General features: G+C 44.8%; 1 protein-coding gene across 1 annotated transcript in view; it reads left to right on the forward strand.

Moving 5' to 3' along the window:
• The first annotated feature begins 626 nt into the window (after positions 1-626).
• Positions 627-17181, forward strand: part of POLRMT (RNA polymerase mitochondrial) — a 189004-nt gene continuing 172449 nt past the window's right edge. Inside the window, 2 exon segments of the mRNA XM_068234056.1 lie at positions 627-821; positions 7428-7532. Coding sequence (XP_068090157.1) covers positions 722-821; positions 7428-7532 — 205 coding nt within the window. The 5' untranslated portion in view covers positions 627-721.

The following is a 17181-nucleotide window of genomic DNA, read 5'->3' on the forward strand; positions in this document are numbered from 1 at the left end:
GGCTCTGTATGGCTGATATTATAGTGAAACTCGTCCCAAAGGAAACTGTGAGGACTGTGGTCCTGGCAGTTTCCTGTCTGTGAACCTCATTGCATTGTGGGAAATAACTGTTTACAGCTGTTTCCCCCTGCCACAAAAAGCAAGCAGCAGCTACTTCCACTGACATCACCTGCCAGCAGTAAAAATGTCACCATGTGAAAAATGTCAGAATGTAAATCAGGGAGAGGAAAATTTTTACAATGGGCAAACACTGACTACATCATTTATACATAATTATTGTAAAAATGAAGCACTCTTTTTATTACATTATTTTCACTGGAGTTCCGTGAATGATCCCATTGACTTATGTTGGTTTTAAGCTATAATTTGCATGTGGTAAAAAATATGTGATTTTGTCAAGTGTGAACACTGCTTTTATGTAAGTGGCAGATCTAGCTCTCCTCTGCATTTCTTCCAACTTTGGCCTCAGTGGAGTTCTGAAGGTACTGCTGTCCGGTGTTCCCACCGGTCCTACACTTTACATAATGTCACAGCTGCATTTCTACCTATGGCCACTAAGGGGAGCGTGTGCGCATTCTCTGCTGACTGTCAGCTTCGCGGCTTCCGTAGTTCTCGCAAAAGTTAGTGTATGCTTAGACAAGATGGTGGTGGATAGTGATCTCAGGGTGAACGGTGTGGATGGGAAGTAGCCGCTCGGCTTGCTTTTGCCTTGGCACAGAGGATGTCGGTCTTGAGGCTGATTAACGCGTCTCGGGCTCTGCGTGTACAGGTGACATATGGCAAAGGGCTGTGTCAGCGCTGCGGAAGAGCCCTTGTCACAGGTGAGCGGCTGCAGTCCTTGTATAGGCACGTGGGTTCAGTCATGACCTCTCACCTCTTCTCCCCTCCAGCTGAGTGAAGTGTATATAGTGGTATAGCATGGCATGCCTCTGCCGGGCACTAAGGTCTTAGTACTTCCCTATTTTACTTCTAAAACCTGGGTTACTCATGAAATTGAGGTAATTGTTAGGAAAGTTTTTATGGAAGTCTGAGAATGTTTGTAACTACAGTAAAGCATTTTGTAGACCAGGTCTGTAATATATGTAACACTAGACGCTATGATCCTAATTTTTTCTAATATCTAAAAATAAAGATTATTGGGAAGTAATTGCATGGGAGTATTATGACCATCTGCATACTACGTTCTGGTTAAAGAGAAGGTTCAGGGAGGGTGGCTAAAAAATAAAAATCAATTTCCACTTACCTGGGGCTTCCTCCAGCCCGTGGCAGTCAGGAGGTGCCCGCTCCGCAGGCTCCCGGTGGCCGACCCGACCTGGCCAGGCCGGCTGCCAGGTTGGGCTCTTCTGCGCTCCAAGGCCCGGCACTTCTGCGTCCCACGCTGGCGCGCTGACGTCATCGGACGTCCGCCGGGCTGTACTGCGCAGGTGCAGAACTACTGCGCTTGCGCAGTACAGCCCCGCGGACGTCCGATTACGTCAGCGCGCCTGCGTGGGAAGCAGAAGTGCTGGGCCTTGGAGCGCAGAAGAGCCCGACCTGGCAGCCGGCCTGGCCAGGTCGGGTCGGCCACCGGGAGCCTGCGGAGCGGCGGCGAGGGCACCTCCTGCCTGCCACGGGCTGGAGGAAGCCCCAGGTAAGTGGAAATTGATTTTTATTTTTTAGCCACCCTCCCTGAACCTTCCCTTTAAAGAGACACTGTAAAAAGAAAAATGTCCCCTGGGGGGTACTCGCCTCTGGAGGGGGAAGCCTCCGGATCCTAATGAGGCTTCCCCGTCCTCCTCTGTCCCATGGGGGTCTCGCTGCAGCCCTCCGAACAGCGGCCCGACAGACCCGATAGCCTGTTCAATATTTACCTTTCCAGGCTCCAGCGGGGGCGCTGTTGGAGTACATTTGAAATCGACGCCGGTAGACTTGGGCGCTGGATACAGCGGTATATGGCTGAATCCTGATCCTGCTTCTGCACAAGTCCGGTCCGATTTAATTACTATTCTCCCTCCAGGCCGCTATGGATAGTGGGGGAATGAAATAATTCGGCTTCCGGCGATTGCTGGAGGCTGAATTATTATGTTTTTAAGCAACCTCGGCTCCGTCTGCTGACGGCTCCGACGTTATTCACTGAGCACTGCAATAGGAGTGATTCCTATTGTAGTCTATGGAGGCGCCGGCTGCGCCCAAATCTAGCAGCGCTGAAAAGCACTGCTCCGGCGCTGTTGCGGCTTTTCTGACGGAGATAGGCGGAAATAGCCGATCTCCGTCGGGTCCGCTCTACTGCGCAGGCGCAGAAGACTGGCGCCTGCACAGTAGAGCGGCCCAAGGGAGATCGGCTATTTCCGCCTATCTCCATGGGAAGTAGTGGATACTGCGCCTGCGGTGGAGCCAAAAGTAAATATTTACATCGCCGCCGCTCCGGGAGGATTTTCGCCACCACCGTCGGACAGGGGAAGCCTCAATAGGAGGCTTCCCCCACCCAAGGTGAGTACCCCCTGGGGGAGGTTTTCTCGTTACAGATTTTCTTTAAAAAACAAGCGACAGGCAGGGAAATAAATGGAAGAGGAGGAATATATTATAGATAAAAAGAACCCCCAGCATTCAACTGTTTGGCACTGACTACTACTAAAGGGCCAGTGCTCCTAAGGTATGTGATAACTCCAAACCATAACAGCAGAAAAAGTTTTGCAAGTTTTGAATGCCGGATTAGCATCTTTATCACTCAGACAGGTTGCTGTTAAAATTTGATTTTTATGATGACAATACTGCTTTAAACCTAACTTTAAAGATGTTGAGGCTGTAGAGCAGGGGATAGCAAATTAACAGCGTAAAATAAGATGAGCTTTACAATTAGCCATCCATCACCTGACATGTCCAGTAGTACAGTGACCAGATTTTTCTGGCCCCAACCTGGGATGGGGGGATGGTACGTCAGTGCGGTGGACTGTGATGAGGTTGACACTGGGTTAGAGGGAGGGTTATAGCTGGGAAGGCGCCCCCACCTTCTTCTCTGTCCCCTTTGTTGCCTTGCTTGCTGGAAGGGCGCCCCCACTTTCTTTTCTGTCCTCTTGTGGCCTGGCTGCTGCACAAATGAGCAACACAGTGGAGGCAGAGCTGGGCAGCCCTGGTGGTGAATCGGAAGGTGGAGGAGGAGCAACACGTAGGCCATACAGAGGTCAAACTGGGATGTTGCCTTGGTAAAGTGGGGCGTCTGGTCACCGCACCAGTAGGGATTTTGGAAATGTCAGACGGGGGTACAGTATATTCATACTGATAGCAACAATATGTCTCCTAAGGACATTTCTGGAACAAAAAATAATTTTGCTATGCACCTTACTGTAGGTGCTCGCCAACGAATTACTGTATCATCATATACAAAGCTTAAAACTTTGAGTTCAAAATGTACCTGAGGCGAACCTTGGGTTAAGAACAGGGCTGGTTTAAGGGGCCCTGGGGCAACTGAAATAATAAAAAAAAATAGTTTCACTTACCAGGGGCTTCTGCCAGCCCCTTGCAGCCTTCCTGTCCAGCTCTGGCCCTCCACCATCCTCCGTTCTTCCACAACCTACTACTTTTGGTTCGGTCGACTCGGCAACTGCGCCTGCTCGCCCCGTGTCGCGTATCTTTCTCTGCAATAGCGTCTTGCTCTATTAGCGCAGGACACTATTGTGGATGGGAATGCGATGAAAGATACGCGTGGCTTGCTGTCTACTTACAAGTTGATGGTATGACAATAGTGAAACTAGCGGACGGCGGGAGAACACAATCATGGAGGACCGGCGTGGGACAGGAAGGCTGCAAGGGGCTGGCAGAAGCCCCAGGTAAGTCAAACGCTTTTTTTCATTTTTTTTTTTATTTTAAATTTCAGTTCCGCTTTAAGCAGGGAGCCCCCCACTCTCCCTTCAAAATACACACACACACGCTTGCAAAAGTATTCGGCCCCCTTGAAGTTTTCCACATTTTGTCACATTACTGCCACAAACATGAATCAATTTTATTGGAATTCCACATGAAAGACCAACACAAAGTGGTGTACACGTGAGAAGTAGAACGAAAATCATACGTGATTCCAAACATTTTTTACAAATCAATAACTGCAAAGTGGGGTGTGCATAATTATTCAGCCCCCTGAGTCAATACTTTTTAGAACCACCTTTTGCTGCAATTACAGCTGCCAGTCTTTTAGGGCAGGGCTTTTCAACCTGTGGTACGCGTACCACCAGTGGTACTTTGCTGTTGACCAGGTGGTACACACGAGGTTTGCCTGCCACTTGTTCTGGGTCTATCTTGCCTCCACAAAGTTCACGTTCTGATCTGAGGCCTGACTCTGAACTATTCTGCAGGGCAGCACAGCGGGGACCTGGGGGTGGGGGGCCCTGAATGCTAAAGAGGCTTCCTCCTTCTTTTGAGGGGATCCAGCGATAGGATCCCCCGGAGATCTCCTTGTCAGTATGCCTACTGCACAGGCGCATGGGTGGTACTTGAACATTTTAAGGTAATAAAAGTGATACAATTAGTGAAAAGATTGAAAACCCCTGTTTTAGGGTATGTGTCTACCAGCTTTTCACATCTAGAGACTGAAATCCTTGCCCATTCTTCTTTCCAAAACAGCTCCAGCTCAGTCAGATTAGATGGACAGCGTTTGTGAACAGCAGTTTTCAGATCTTGCCACAGATTCTCGATTGGATTTAGATCTGGACTTTGACTGGGCCATTCTAACACATGGATATGTTTTGTTTTAAACCATTCTATTGTTGCCCTGGCTTTATGTTTAGAGTCATTGTCCTGCTGGAAGGTGAACCTCTGCCCCAGTCTCAAGTCTTGCAGACTCCAAGAGGTTTTCTTCCAAGATTGCCCTGTATTTGGCTCCATCCATCTTCCCATCAACTCTGACCATCTTCCCTGTCCCTGCTGAAGAGAAGCACCCCCAGAGCATGATGATGTCACCACCATATTTAACAGTGGGGATGTGTTCTGAGTGATGTGCAGAGTTAGTTTTCCGCCCCACATAGCGTTTTGCGTTTTGGCCAAAAAGTTCCATTTTGGTCTCATCTGACCAGAGCACCTTCTTCCACATGTTTGCGGTGTCCCCCACATGGCTTGTGGCAAACTGCAAACAGGACTTCTTATGCTTTTCTGTTAACAATGGCTTTCTTCTTGCCACTCTTCCATAGAGGCCAACTTTGTGCAGTGCACGACTAATTGTTGTCCTATGGACAGATTCCCCCACCTGAGCTGTAGATCTCTGCAGCTCATCCAGAGCCACCAAGGGCCTCATGACTGCATTTCTGATCAGCGCTCTCCTTGTTCGGCCTGTGAGTTTAGGTGGACGGCCATGTCTTGGTAGGTTTACAGTTGTGCCATACTCCTTCTATTTCTGAATGATCGCTTGAACAGTGTTCCGTGGGATGTTCAAGGCTTTGGAAATCTTTTTGTAGCCTAAGTCTGCTTTAAATTGCTCAATAACTTTATCCCTGACCTGTCTGGTGTGTTCTTTGGACTTCATGGTGTTGTTGCTCCCAATATTCTCTTAGACAACCTCTGAGGCCGTCACAGAGCAGCTGTATTTGTACTGACATTAGATGACACACAGGTGCACTCTATTTAGTCATTAGCACTCATCAGGAAATGTCTATGGGCAACTGACTGCACTCAGACCAAAGGGGGCTGAATAATTACGCACACCCCACTTTGCAGTTATTGATTTGTAAAAAATGTTTGGAGTCATGTATGATTTTCATTCCACTTCTCACGCGTACACCACTTTGTATTGGTTTTTTATGTGGAATTCCAATAAAATTGATTCATGTTTGTGGCAGTAATGTGACAAAATGTGGAAAACTTCAAGGGGGCCGAATACTTTTGCAAGCCTCCGTGTGTGTGTGCGCGCACGCACGCACGCACGCACGCACGCACGCACGCACGCACACACACACACACACACACACACACACACACACACACACACACACACACACACACACACGAAAACACACACACATTCAATTCACAAACACAACACATTTTCGCGCACACACACACACCTCTGAGAATGGACACAGTTCTCTCCCTTTTTTGATGTTTGATATGCTCTGCCTGACCTTCTCTGCCTCGGATCCGATAACCCTGTGCCACTTTCCTCCCTTCCTCCCTCAGATGCTGTGGAGTTTTTTTTCCTCCCTCCCATGTAGTATTCAGACAGCGGCAGACACTCACTCTCTGCATCGTTGACAGCGGCTGTGTTCCACATTACAGTGACTGCATTCTCCTGTGTTGTAAGGGCCTTTGCTTAATGAGGTCATTAAGAGGGGGCCCTTAAAGAAAACCTGTAGTGAAAATTAAGAGTCAAAATAACCATACACAAGTCATACTTACCTGCTGTGTAGTCTGCTCCTCAATCTCTTTCTCCTCTCCTGTGTCCTGTTTGTCCACTGTGATAAATGGCCATTTTCAAAATGGAGGACGGAAAATTCCATTACCCCATAACAGCTTCCTGGTCAGCACACAGTTAAACTGTAATATTGCCCACTTGAGCCATAGGGAAATATGGACACATCAGTTCTCCTCTCAGCTGTAACTGACAGCAACCGATATACAACTGACAGCAACTGATATATTTCAGTTCTGACAAAATGTTGTCAGAACTGGAAGGGATCATTGTCAGAAGAAAATGGAGAGCTTCTGAGAGGAACTGATGGCAAGGTAACTATGTAATGTTCATTTGAAGTTACCTCATGTGTTTATTTTAAATAATTTTACTCAGTACAGGTTCTCTTTAAAGATTCAGGCGTTTTGCCCTGTCCTGTCCATTCAGGTGCCTGCACGGAACAAATGCCAGTATACCGATCTCGAGGGCCCCAGCAGAAGCATCTCAAGCACCCATTTGTTGCAATGGACTAATGGGAATCGTCTTTCTCCAGGGAGAATTCTCATTGGTTCACTGAGTAGTGGACCAATGAAATTCCTCTCTGGGGAGGGAAATTTCTTATTGGTCCAGCCTGTGATGCTTCTGCTGGGCCTTCGGGATCGATATACTGGCGTATCCAGGGAGCAGGGACTCAAATGGATGGTAGCAGCAGGGGACGTGGTGAGTTTGTAGCGAATGGAACAGATTGTTAAACCAGATGAATAACTGATGCACAATGCAAAGAAATGGATCTGTCCAAATGGAAACTGAATCCGTTTTTTCCTCCAGTATAGTGGAAATCTAGCCTTACTTTGATTATCAATGGAACTAACTCCTGAATTTCAGCGGTTGCCAAACATGCTAAAACTGGTAGCAAGTTTTTCAAACAGTGCCTCAGTATTTAGAAATTGAAAAATGTATATTCATCTTGAGGGCTGGAATAGGAATTCGGTAAATGTCATTGTTATGGCATGTAGATTTATACTTGTGTACAGAAGATTTCTAAAATGTACTGATCCCACAAATCCTTCTACAGAACATTCAAGTGGTCTTACAGGACGTACAAACAGATGGTCATCTTCTGCCAAGCCCAAAAATGAGGTCATTGCCAGTGCTTGCCACAGAAATGAATTGCTGGAAGGTCAGTGACAAAACATTCTGGAGAAATATGTGTACGTTTAAAAGACGCCTGTAATCAGGTTAAAAAAAAGTTACATATCTCAGTAGGGGGAGGCTTCCCTTGATCTTTGCATGCTCCTCCAGCCCTGTGCTAAGGCCCTCTAAACAGTGTTTGACTTGAATGTGGAAGATTTGTGGCTGTGCTCTGTGCTGTGTACAAACATGGCTACAATGTGCAGGCACAAAATATGGACCACGCCACTGCTGTACCAAGGAGCTGCTCGTGTACTGTTTTTTTTCTCCATGCTTGAGCAGCTCCGTGCTACTGTGCAGGCATGAACCCACTGGCTCCTGTGCAGTGCATCCTCGCTCATACATGGAGGAAAGCACAGCCATGAAGATAAAAAGGGCCCTGGATGGCAACAAAGGGGTTGCAGAGGATATATTCTCATAAGTTACTGGTCCACTTCAAAGTTGAGATGACCCATGGCAGTTTTTCAGGAGGGGCATAAAATGCAATGAAACCTGGATTTTGTGGCACAATTAGTCAGTTTTTAAGCATTTATTCATACTACACTGTTATAAAATAATTACCACAAGAAACACAGACCAGGCCCTGTCTCCTCCGCTGCTTTTATTTCTCAGATGAGGTAATTATCACAACAGGGTGGTACATGAAGCAATGTGCAAATATTACATCCAGAGGTGTGCAGGTAGGAAGAGGTGAGTTTTGGGGAAAACGGATGGGCACAACAGCCATTTCGCACCTGAGTGCTGCTTGTTCACAGGCTTGTCTGGGCGTGGGGGTGGCGTTCGGAAGCATCAGAGTTAAACTTACTGCATAGTGACAATAAATTAATAAAAAAACTAAGCAAAAAGCACACATTTTGTGAAGTCACATAGTTGTGCATAAGTGCTGCAATCTTGTTTACCCATCTTGTATGGTAATGTTCACAGCAGTCCATGCGTGCTATAACTGCATATTATAGAACTATATTATTAAAATGTGTCACATATACTTAGAATCATTAAAAAATAAGTCTAAAACCACATTAAATGTTGAGCAACTATGTATTTTTCGAGGGAAACCATACGTCTACTTACGTTGCAGGTACACTGCATATTATCTTAACGTGTGTGTGTGTGGTGGTGGTGGTGGTGGTGGTGGTGGTGGTGGTGGTGGTGGTGGTGGGGGGGTGCATAGAGGTGGAACCAACTGGTGTGGCAGTAGAAGAGAGGAGATGCTTGTCTGGCTACACCCTTGTGACAGGTGTCACATGTTCCGACTGGCACAGCCTACCTACAATAGAACTCCTTACATCATTACATAATGGAATGGTATTACTGGCCAAATAGGGGAGCGTGGGCAGATCCGCTCGACTCTGTTACCATAGTAATGTATAAATGCAGGTTTAGACTTTTATAACTTCTACTGCCTGTACGGACAGCGTCAATTACTTTTACACTTCATGTCTGCTTTATTACCATTGCATGCCCTTCATTTAAATTACTTTTTAAAGCATGTTTTTCTTTCTGAAGAGCAATAAAGTAGTGTTTCATGGACTATGTTCTTAAGCCCAATCTACACGATACGATTCTTTGTGCGATTCGATTACGATTCTATTTACGATCCGATTAAATCCGACATGTCCGATCGGGAATGGATTCGATACATTTCGATTTGCCATTGTTTTGCAATGGCAAATCGAATTGAATCGAATCCCGATCGGACATGTCGGATTCAATCGGATCATAAATAGAATCGCAATCGAATCGCACAAAGAATCGTATCGTGTAGATTGGCTTTTATTCTAATGCACATAAAGCTTTGGCAGTTTTGCCACAATAAGCTGCATGAAAGATCTTTTGTGATCTTTTGTGATTCCAAAAAAAGACCTTTGCCAGCTGAAAACTAAGATTCTTTTCGCTGGACATTTGCATCTATGAAATCCACCCAGTGATGCATGGGGAAACTCCATTCAGACATGGATGCCACTTGCACAATGAGAAATTTCACATAATTCTACTACTTAACCACTTGCCGACCACCCACAGCCGATGGGCGGCGGCAAAGTGGACGCCGAAAGGACCGCAATACGCCCATGGGCGTTGCGTCCTTTCGGCATGCCGGGGGAGCGATCGCGTCACTGATGACGCGCGCTTCCCCGGCACCTGGCTCCGCCCACCCGAAACGACCGTTCGCCGGCCGTTCAGAAGCATCGGCGGGTTGTTAAACCCACGATCGCCGCTAAAAAGTGTATAATACACTTTGTAATGTATACAAAGTGTATTATAGAGGCTGCCTCCCGCCCTGGTGGTCCCAGTGTCTGAGGGACCACCAGGGCAGGCTGCAGCCACCCTAGTCTGCACCCAAGCACACTGATTTCCCCCCCCCCCCCCTCAGCCCCCCCCTGCCCACCCCCCAGACCACTGTTTGCACCCAATCACTCCCCTACTCACCAATCAATCACTCCCTGTCACTATCTGTCAATGCTATTTTTTATTTTAGGTCCTAACTGCCCCCTGGGGGCTCCTGATCACCCCCCACCCCTCAGATTCTCCCCAGACCCCCCCCCCCCGTGTACTGTATGCATCTATCCCCCCTGTAATAACCCACTGATCACCTGTCAATCACCCATCAATCACCCCCTGTCACTGCCACCCATCAATCAGCCCCTAACCTGCCCCTTGCAGGCAATCTGATCACCCACCCACACCATCAGATCGCCTGCAGACTCGCCGTCAGATCACCTCCCAAGTGCATTGTTAACATCTGTTCTCTCCTCTAAACACCCACTAATTACCCATCAATCACCACCTGTCACCACCTGTCACTGTTACCCATCAGATTAGATCCCTATCTGCCCCTAGGGCACCCAATCACCCGCCCACACCCTCAGAACGCCCTCAGACCCCAGCCCTGATAACCTCGCCAGTGCATTGCTTGCATCTATTCCCCCCTCTAATTACACCTTGAAACACCCATCAATCACCTCCTGTCACCCCCTAGCACACCTACCCATCAGATCAGGCCCTAATTTGCCCCGTGTGGGCTCCTGATCACTCGGCCAAATCCTCAGATCCCCCTCAGACCCCCTTCCGATCACCTCCCCAGTGCATTGATTGCATCTATTTTCCCCTCTAACCACCCCCTGAGACACCCATAAATCACCTCCTGTTACCCCCCCTAGCACTCCTATCCATCAGATCAGGCCCAATACAACCTGTCATCTAAAAGGCCACCCTGCTTATGACCGGTTCCACAAAATTCGCCCCCTCAGACCACCTGTCATCAAAATTTGCAGATGCTTATACCCCTGAACAGTCATTTTGAGACATTTGGTTTCCAGACTACTCACGGTTTTGGGCCCGTAAAATGCCAGGGCAGTATAGGAACCCCACAAGTGACCCCATTTTAGAAAAAAGACACCCCAAGGTATTCTGTTAGGTGTAGGACGAGTTCATAGAAGATTTTATTTTTTGTCAAAAGTTAGCGGAAATTTGATTTCTATTGTTTTTTTTTTTACAAGGTGTCATTTTTCACTAACTTGTGACAAAAAATAAAATCTTCTATGAACTCACCATACTCCTAACGGAATACCTTGGGGTGTCTTCTTTCTAAAATGGGGTCACTTGTGGGGTTCCTATACTGCCCTGGCATTTAAGGGGCCTTAAAGAGACACTGAAGCGGAAAAAAAATTATATTATGATTTGTATGTGTAGCACAGCTAAGAAATAAAACATTAAGATCAGATACATCAGTGTAATTGTTTCCAGTACAGGAAGAGTCAAGAAACTCCAGTTGTTATCTCTATGCAAAAAAGCCATTAATCTCTACGACTTTCAAAGTCGTGGAGAGGGCTGTCTTCTGACTTTTATTATCTCAACTGTAAGTAAACAGTTTTCTTTTTCTCTGCCAGAGGAGAGGTCATTAGTTCACAGACTGCTCTGAAAGAATCATTTTGAATGCAGAGTGTTGTGTAATCTGCACATATTAGAGAATGATGCAATGTTAGAAAACACACTATATACCTGAAAATAAAAATATGAGAATATTTTCTTTGCTGCTAATCTTCTAGTAATTATTCATAGTACACAACCAATTCATTATATCATATTTTTTTTTCGCTTCAGTGTCTCTTTAAACCGTGAGGAGTAGTCTAGAAAACAAATGCCTCAAAATGACCTGTGAATAGGACGTTGGGCCCCTTAGCGCACCTAGGCTGCAAAAAAGTGTTACGTGGTATCGCCGTACTCAGGAGCAGTAGTATAATGTGTTTTGGGGTGTATTTTTACACATATCCTTGCTGGGTGGGAGAAATCTCTCTGTAAATGGACAATTGTGTGTAAAAAAAAAAAAAAAAAAAAAAAAAAAAAAAAAAAAAAATAAAAAATAAAAAATTTGTCATTTACAGAGATATTTCTCCCACCCAGCATGGTATATGTAAAAATACACCCCAAAACACATTATACTACTTCTTCTGAGCACGGCAGTACCACGTGTGGCACTTTTTTGCAGCCTAACTGCGCTAAGTGTTGTGTACACATAGTTGGGGCAGGTAAATATTATGCTGCTCCGCTGCACTACTCTGTGTGGAGGTGAAAGTGGTGGTGGGGAGTGTATAGGTGTGTGGGCGTGTCTTACCAGTTACCGGGGAAGTTATCCAAGGAGGGAGCCTGATGACCTTTTTGTTGGGGGGTTTAGTTGATGTGGTAGGTGATGTCTTATGGGTTATTGCTGCACCCTGGCACAAGCTAACAATGTTTCAATCAGAAACACTGTCATCGGTGTGCTCCTCCGGAAGGGAGGGCGGTGCGCTGTCTTTTGCGGCTTGCAATGATAGACATTGGAATCACTTGAGGGCCACATAAAATAGCAAGGAGGGCAGCATTCGACTCACAGGCCTTGTATTTGACACCTGTGATGTAAATTATTTCCCTTAGCTAAAAGATGACACCTGCACCACCAGTTGGGAAATACAATTAAAAGCTGACGTAAAAGAAAGGACAGGGTCTCGTCTTCATGTCCATTACAGTCCACACTGGGAAAATGGTGGGTTTGTTTTTTTATCTCCAGTATTTAGTGACTCCACCAGAGGTTGGAAGTGTAATGGATGCTATTCTAGTAAAACTCCATCTTGTGGAAGACCAAATAATAAAAAAAAATCTTCAACTGAATACATTGCAAGGATGTTTAACAATGTTATACTACTATGAAATGTTATAGGCACTTGAGATGAAATCCTGCAGCATGGTAACACAATAAAACATTTATTAATTGATGAACTGCATTGTGCATAAGCAGAATAAAACAGCAAATTACATAAATATTTGATATGACCAAAACTGTAAAAACAGCATAATTTCACCCAGGTGCATTTGCAGACAGTTAAAGTGACACGCAAGCAAAAAACAAAAACAAAAAACCTTATAATGTATGTGCTGTGCAGTACAGATGATTAATAGAACATTAGTAGCAAAGGAAAGAGTCTCATATTTTTATTTTCAGTTATATAGTTTTTTTGTTATAACTGCATCATTCCGTCATATTTGCAATTACAAACACTCTGTATTTTAAACAATGAAACAGAGCAAAGCTAATGACTCTTTGAACTTCCCTGCAGTAAAACCTTATCTGAAGCTGCCTTTCACTGTTTCTTTGTATAAGTGCTTCAGAAAATAGGACTGTCCGACCCAAGTTGGTTCATGGAGAAGCTCTTTTGCATAGATAACTGAAGTTTTTTTTTAATCTCTTCCTGTACTGGAAACAATATAAGACCCTTTCCTACTAATGTTCTATTTATTAGCTGTACTACACATACAATTCATTATAAGTTTATTTTCACTTCATATTCCCTTTAAATGGGCACTAAGGCAAAAAAAAAACCTGTAAAATTTAAAATATGAGCAAACATAGACAAATAAGACATACATTTTTTCCAGAGTAAAATGAGCCATACATTACTTTTCTCCTGTGTTGCTGTCACTTACAGTAGGTAGTAGAAATCTAACAGAAGTGACAGGTTTTGGACTAGTCCATCTCTTCATAGGGGATTCTCAGCAAGGCATTTATTCTTTATAAAGATATTCTCTAAAAATGATTTAAACAATGATGCTGTCCAGCTTCCCTGCTCGCTACACAGTTTTTTGGCAGTTGGACAGAGCAACTGCCATTCACTAAATGCTTTTAAAAAGAAATCCTTGAGAATTCCCCCATAGAGAGATGGACTAGTCCAAACCCTGTCGCTTCTGTCAGATTTCTACTACCTACTGTAAGTGACAGCAACATGGGGGAAAAGTAATTTATGGCTCATTTTACTCTGAAAAAAAAATTACTTCTTATTTGTTTGCACATATTTTACATTTTACAATTTTCGCCATAGTGCCCCTTTAAGGGTTTTGCAGGCATATTGTTATAAGCAACAGAATGAAGAAGAGAATGAACATGTATGTTGAAATACAGCCAGTTAAGCAAACCTATACTGAAGATAAACATATGAGATATATATATTGGTAATGGTGAAAAGAACTTTCCTGGATTTTTTTCAGTTTGAAAGTTGCAGTTCTGTTTCAAAATTTTTGTTAAAGATTTTCAAATTATTACAGACTGAGCATTTTTGTGCGTTAAAAAGAAAATGAAAGACAGGTATGCTTCACAGTCACATTTTAGAGCCTGGTGATACTGTGCCAGAGGCATTTCACACCAAGATAATGTAATTGTATTCTAACAGGCTTCGCTATCTTCATGCATAAGTCTTTACATATATGTTCAGCAGGCCTAGGCCTAAAAGAGTCTTAACCCTCCTGGCGGTATGAAAAATTCCGCCAGGAGGCAGCGCAGCAGTTTTTTTATTTTTTTTAATCATGTAGCAAGCCCAGGGCTCGCTACATGATAGCCGCTGCTCAGCGGCATCCCCCCGCCCGCTTCGATCAGGAAATCCCGTTCAAAAAACGGGATCTCCTGGAGGGCTTCCCCCGTCTGGGGGGGGGGGGGGCGCACGCTGCGACGGATAGCGGCGATCGGGCGCGGGGCGGCGGCGATCAGTGTGCTGGCGCAGCTAGCAAAGTGCTAGCTGCGTCCAGCAAAAAAAAAGTAAGCAAATCGGCCGAGCAGGGCCGGAGAAAACCTCCTGCGCGGCTTACCCCGAACTACGTTCGGGGTTACCGCCAGGAAGGTTAAGCTTGATTGCCTGTTGACCCTCGATGGGGGTCATTACCATAGAAAAATACAACATGAACAAATGCAGGCAAAGAACAGAAGAGCGAGAGAGGAAAAAAAGGAAAGATTGAAAAGAAGATGAGCTGTAGGAAAAGAAAAGAAGGAGAGAAAGAAGGAAAGAAGGAAAATCCCCAAAGGCCGTGTGTTATAAATTCTGAGTCACTTCCCTATTGTTTACCAATAAAAGATAACCAGGGGTCCCATATTTTATGAAACCTAGCATCCCTGTGTTCGAGTATGCTTGCTATTTGTTCTTGTACCATAAAAGCCGAGACCCTCCGCTTCACCTCCTCAAAAGATACAAATTGTGTTTTCCAGGCTTTTGCTATTGTTTGATTTGCCGCAATAAAGATGTAATGGGCAAGGGAGTTTTGAGATTTGGTGAGGGACAGAATTTTAAAGTGAAGTAAGGCCGACCAAGGGTCCTTGGCAACTCTCTTGCCTGTTAATGAATGAATCAGCCTATAAACCCAATTCCAGAATCTGGAGAGCATCGGACATGTCCAGAATGTGTGAAGCGTGTCTCCTTTAGAGTCGCAGCCGCGAAAACAGAGTCCAGCATTTGTCCCTGGTAAGTGGGATAACCTTGCTGGAACCCAGTACCATCTCATTAAAACTTTATAGGCTGATTCAATCAGCGCCAAGTTCAGGGAGATTTTGGGTGTTATACCCCATGTCTCTTCCCAATCTTCCTGCGATTTGCTGCCTTTCAGATCCAACTCCCATCTGGTTCTATATCCATGATGAAAAGACAGAGGTGAGTCATTTAAAAGAGTATATAGTTCAGAGATGATGCCCCTAGCAAAGGGTTCGTTAGAGCAGTAGCGTTCAAATAGTGTTAGAACTACAGGAAACTGCGTATTCGTTGGAATCAAAGAGATCAACCAGTGTCTAATTTGTAGGTAGCAACATTTTTCTGTTACTGGGATGTGGTATTTTTCCTGTAGTTCACTCCAAGTTAGAACACCAGAGCTTCCCAAGAGGCACTTAAAGGGGAACTGAAGTAAGAGGTATACGGAGGCTGCCATATTTATTTACTTTTAATCAATACCAGTTGCCTGGCAGCCCTGCTGGTCTATTTCTCTGCAGTAGTATCTGAATAACACCAGAAACAAGCATGCAGCTAGTCTTGTCAGATCTGACTTTAATGTCTGAAACACCTGATCTGCTGCATGCTTGTTCAGGGGCTATGGCTAATAGTATTAGAGGCAGAGGATCAGCTGGGCTGCCAGGCAACTGGTATTGCTTAAAAGGAAATAAACATGGCAGCCTCCATATACCTCTTTCTTCAGTTCCCCTTTAATTTGTTCAATTCCTTTATTTCTCCACCACTTAAAGCTATATGAATTGTCATATCCTGGTTTAAACATGGGGTTGTTGATAAAGGATAATAAAGGCAGAGAAGGGGAAAGTAATTTTTTGGAATATCCTATTGAGTCCCATATATATAAGCAGTGCTGCAGAACTACACTCAAACCCCGTGGACGGAGAGTTTTTGAAATCCAGATGGGAGTTTGGACTGATTGGGGAGCAGCTGCCGGAATGTCAAAAAAAGACCAAGCAGGCATTTTTGGGCCCTTATATAGATCAATTAGGTGGACTTATTGAGCTACATAGTAATAGTTTGTTAAATTCGGTACTCCTAAGCCCCCGTTCCTCCTGTGAGTGTACATTGTGGATTTTGGGATCCTGGGGCGAGTGTCTTTCCAGATAAATTTCAGAAGCTTACTCTGGAGCATCCTGAGAAAGTGAGTGGGTATGCGAATTGGTAGCATCCTAAATTGGTACAGAATTTTGGGCAAAAGCGTCATCTTAATTGAATTTATTTGACCCAACCAGGAGAGGTTATATGCTGACCATTGGGTTAGTGTCTGTGTGATAACTTTATTCAGCGGGTAATAGTTATAACGGAAAAGCGATTGATATGTGGAGGTTAGGTTGATACCCAGGTATTCTAATGTTTCTGTCCAGGAGAAGGAGAATTGGGTTTGGATATTTTGACTGATTTCTCGAGGTAAGTTTATATTAAGGGCTTTTGATTTATTGGTATTAATTTGTAACCCTGATAGCCGGGAGAATTTAGCTAGAAGATTGAACAGATCTGGGATTGAAGATTCAGGTTGGGTAAGAAAAAGTAGCAGATCATCCGCAAATAAGTTTTTAATTTGTGGTGTACCCCAGCTAGTTCTACACCCTGTATACTGCTTTCTTGGCGGATAGCTGACGCCAGCGGTTCCATGGCCAGAATGAATAGTATTGGAGATAGGGGGCACCCCTGACGGGTGCCTCTAAAGATCTTAAATAAAGGAGATGTGTAGCCTGCGTAGTGAACACTGGTCGTTGGGTTAGAATATAATGTTTTAATCCAAGTGATGAAGGGATCTCCCATACCCCATCTGGCTAACACTTTAAATAGATATTCCCATGAGATTGTGTCGAAGGCCTTGTAAAT

This window comes from Hyperolius riggenbachi, chromosome 1, assembly GCF_040937935.1.
Source record: "Hyperolius riggenbachi isolate aHypRig1 chromosome 1, aHypRig1.pri, whole genome shotgun sequence".
NCBI classification, from domain to species: Eukaryota; Metazoa; Chordata; class Amphibia; order Anura; family Hyperoliidae; genus Hyperolius; species Hyperolius riggenbachi.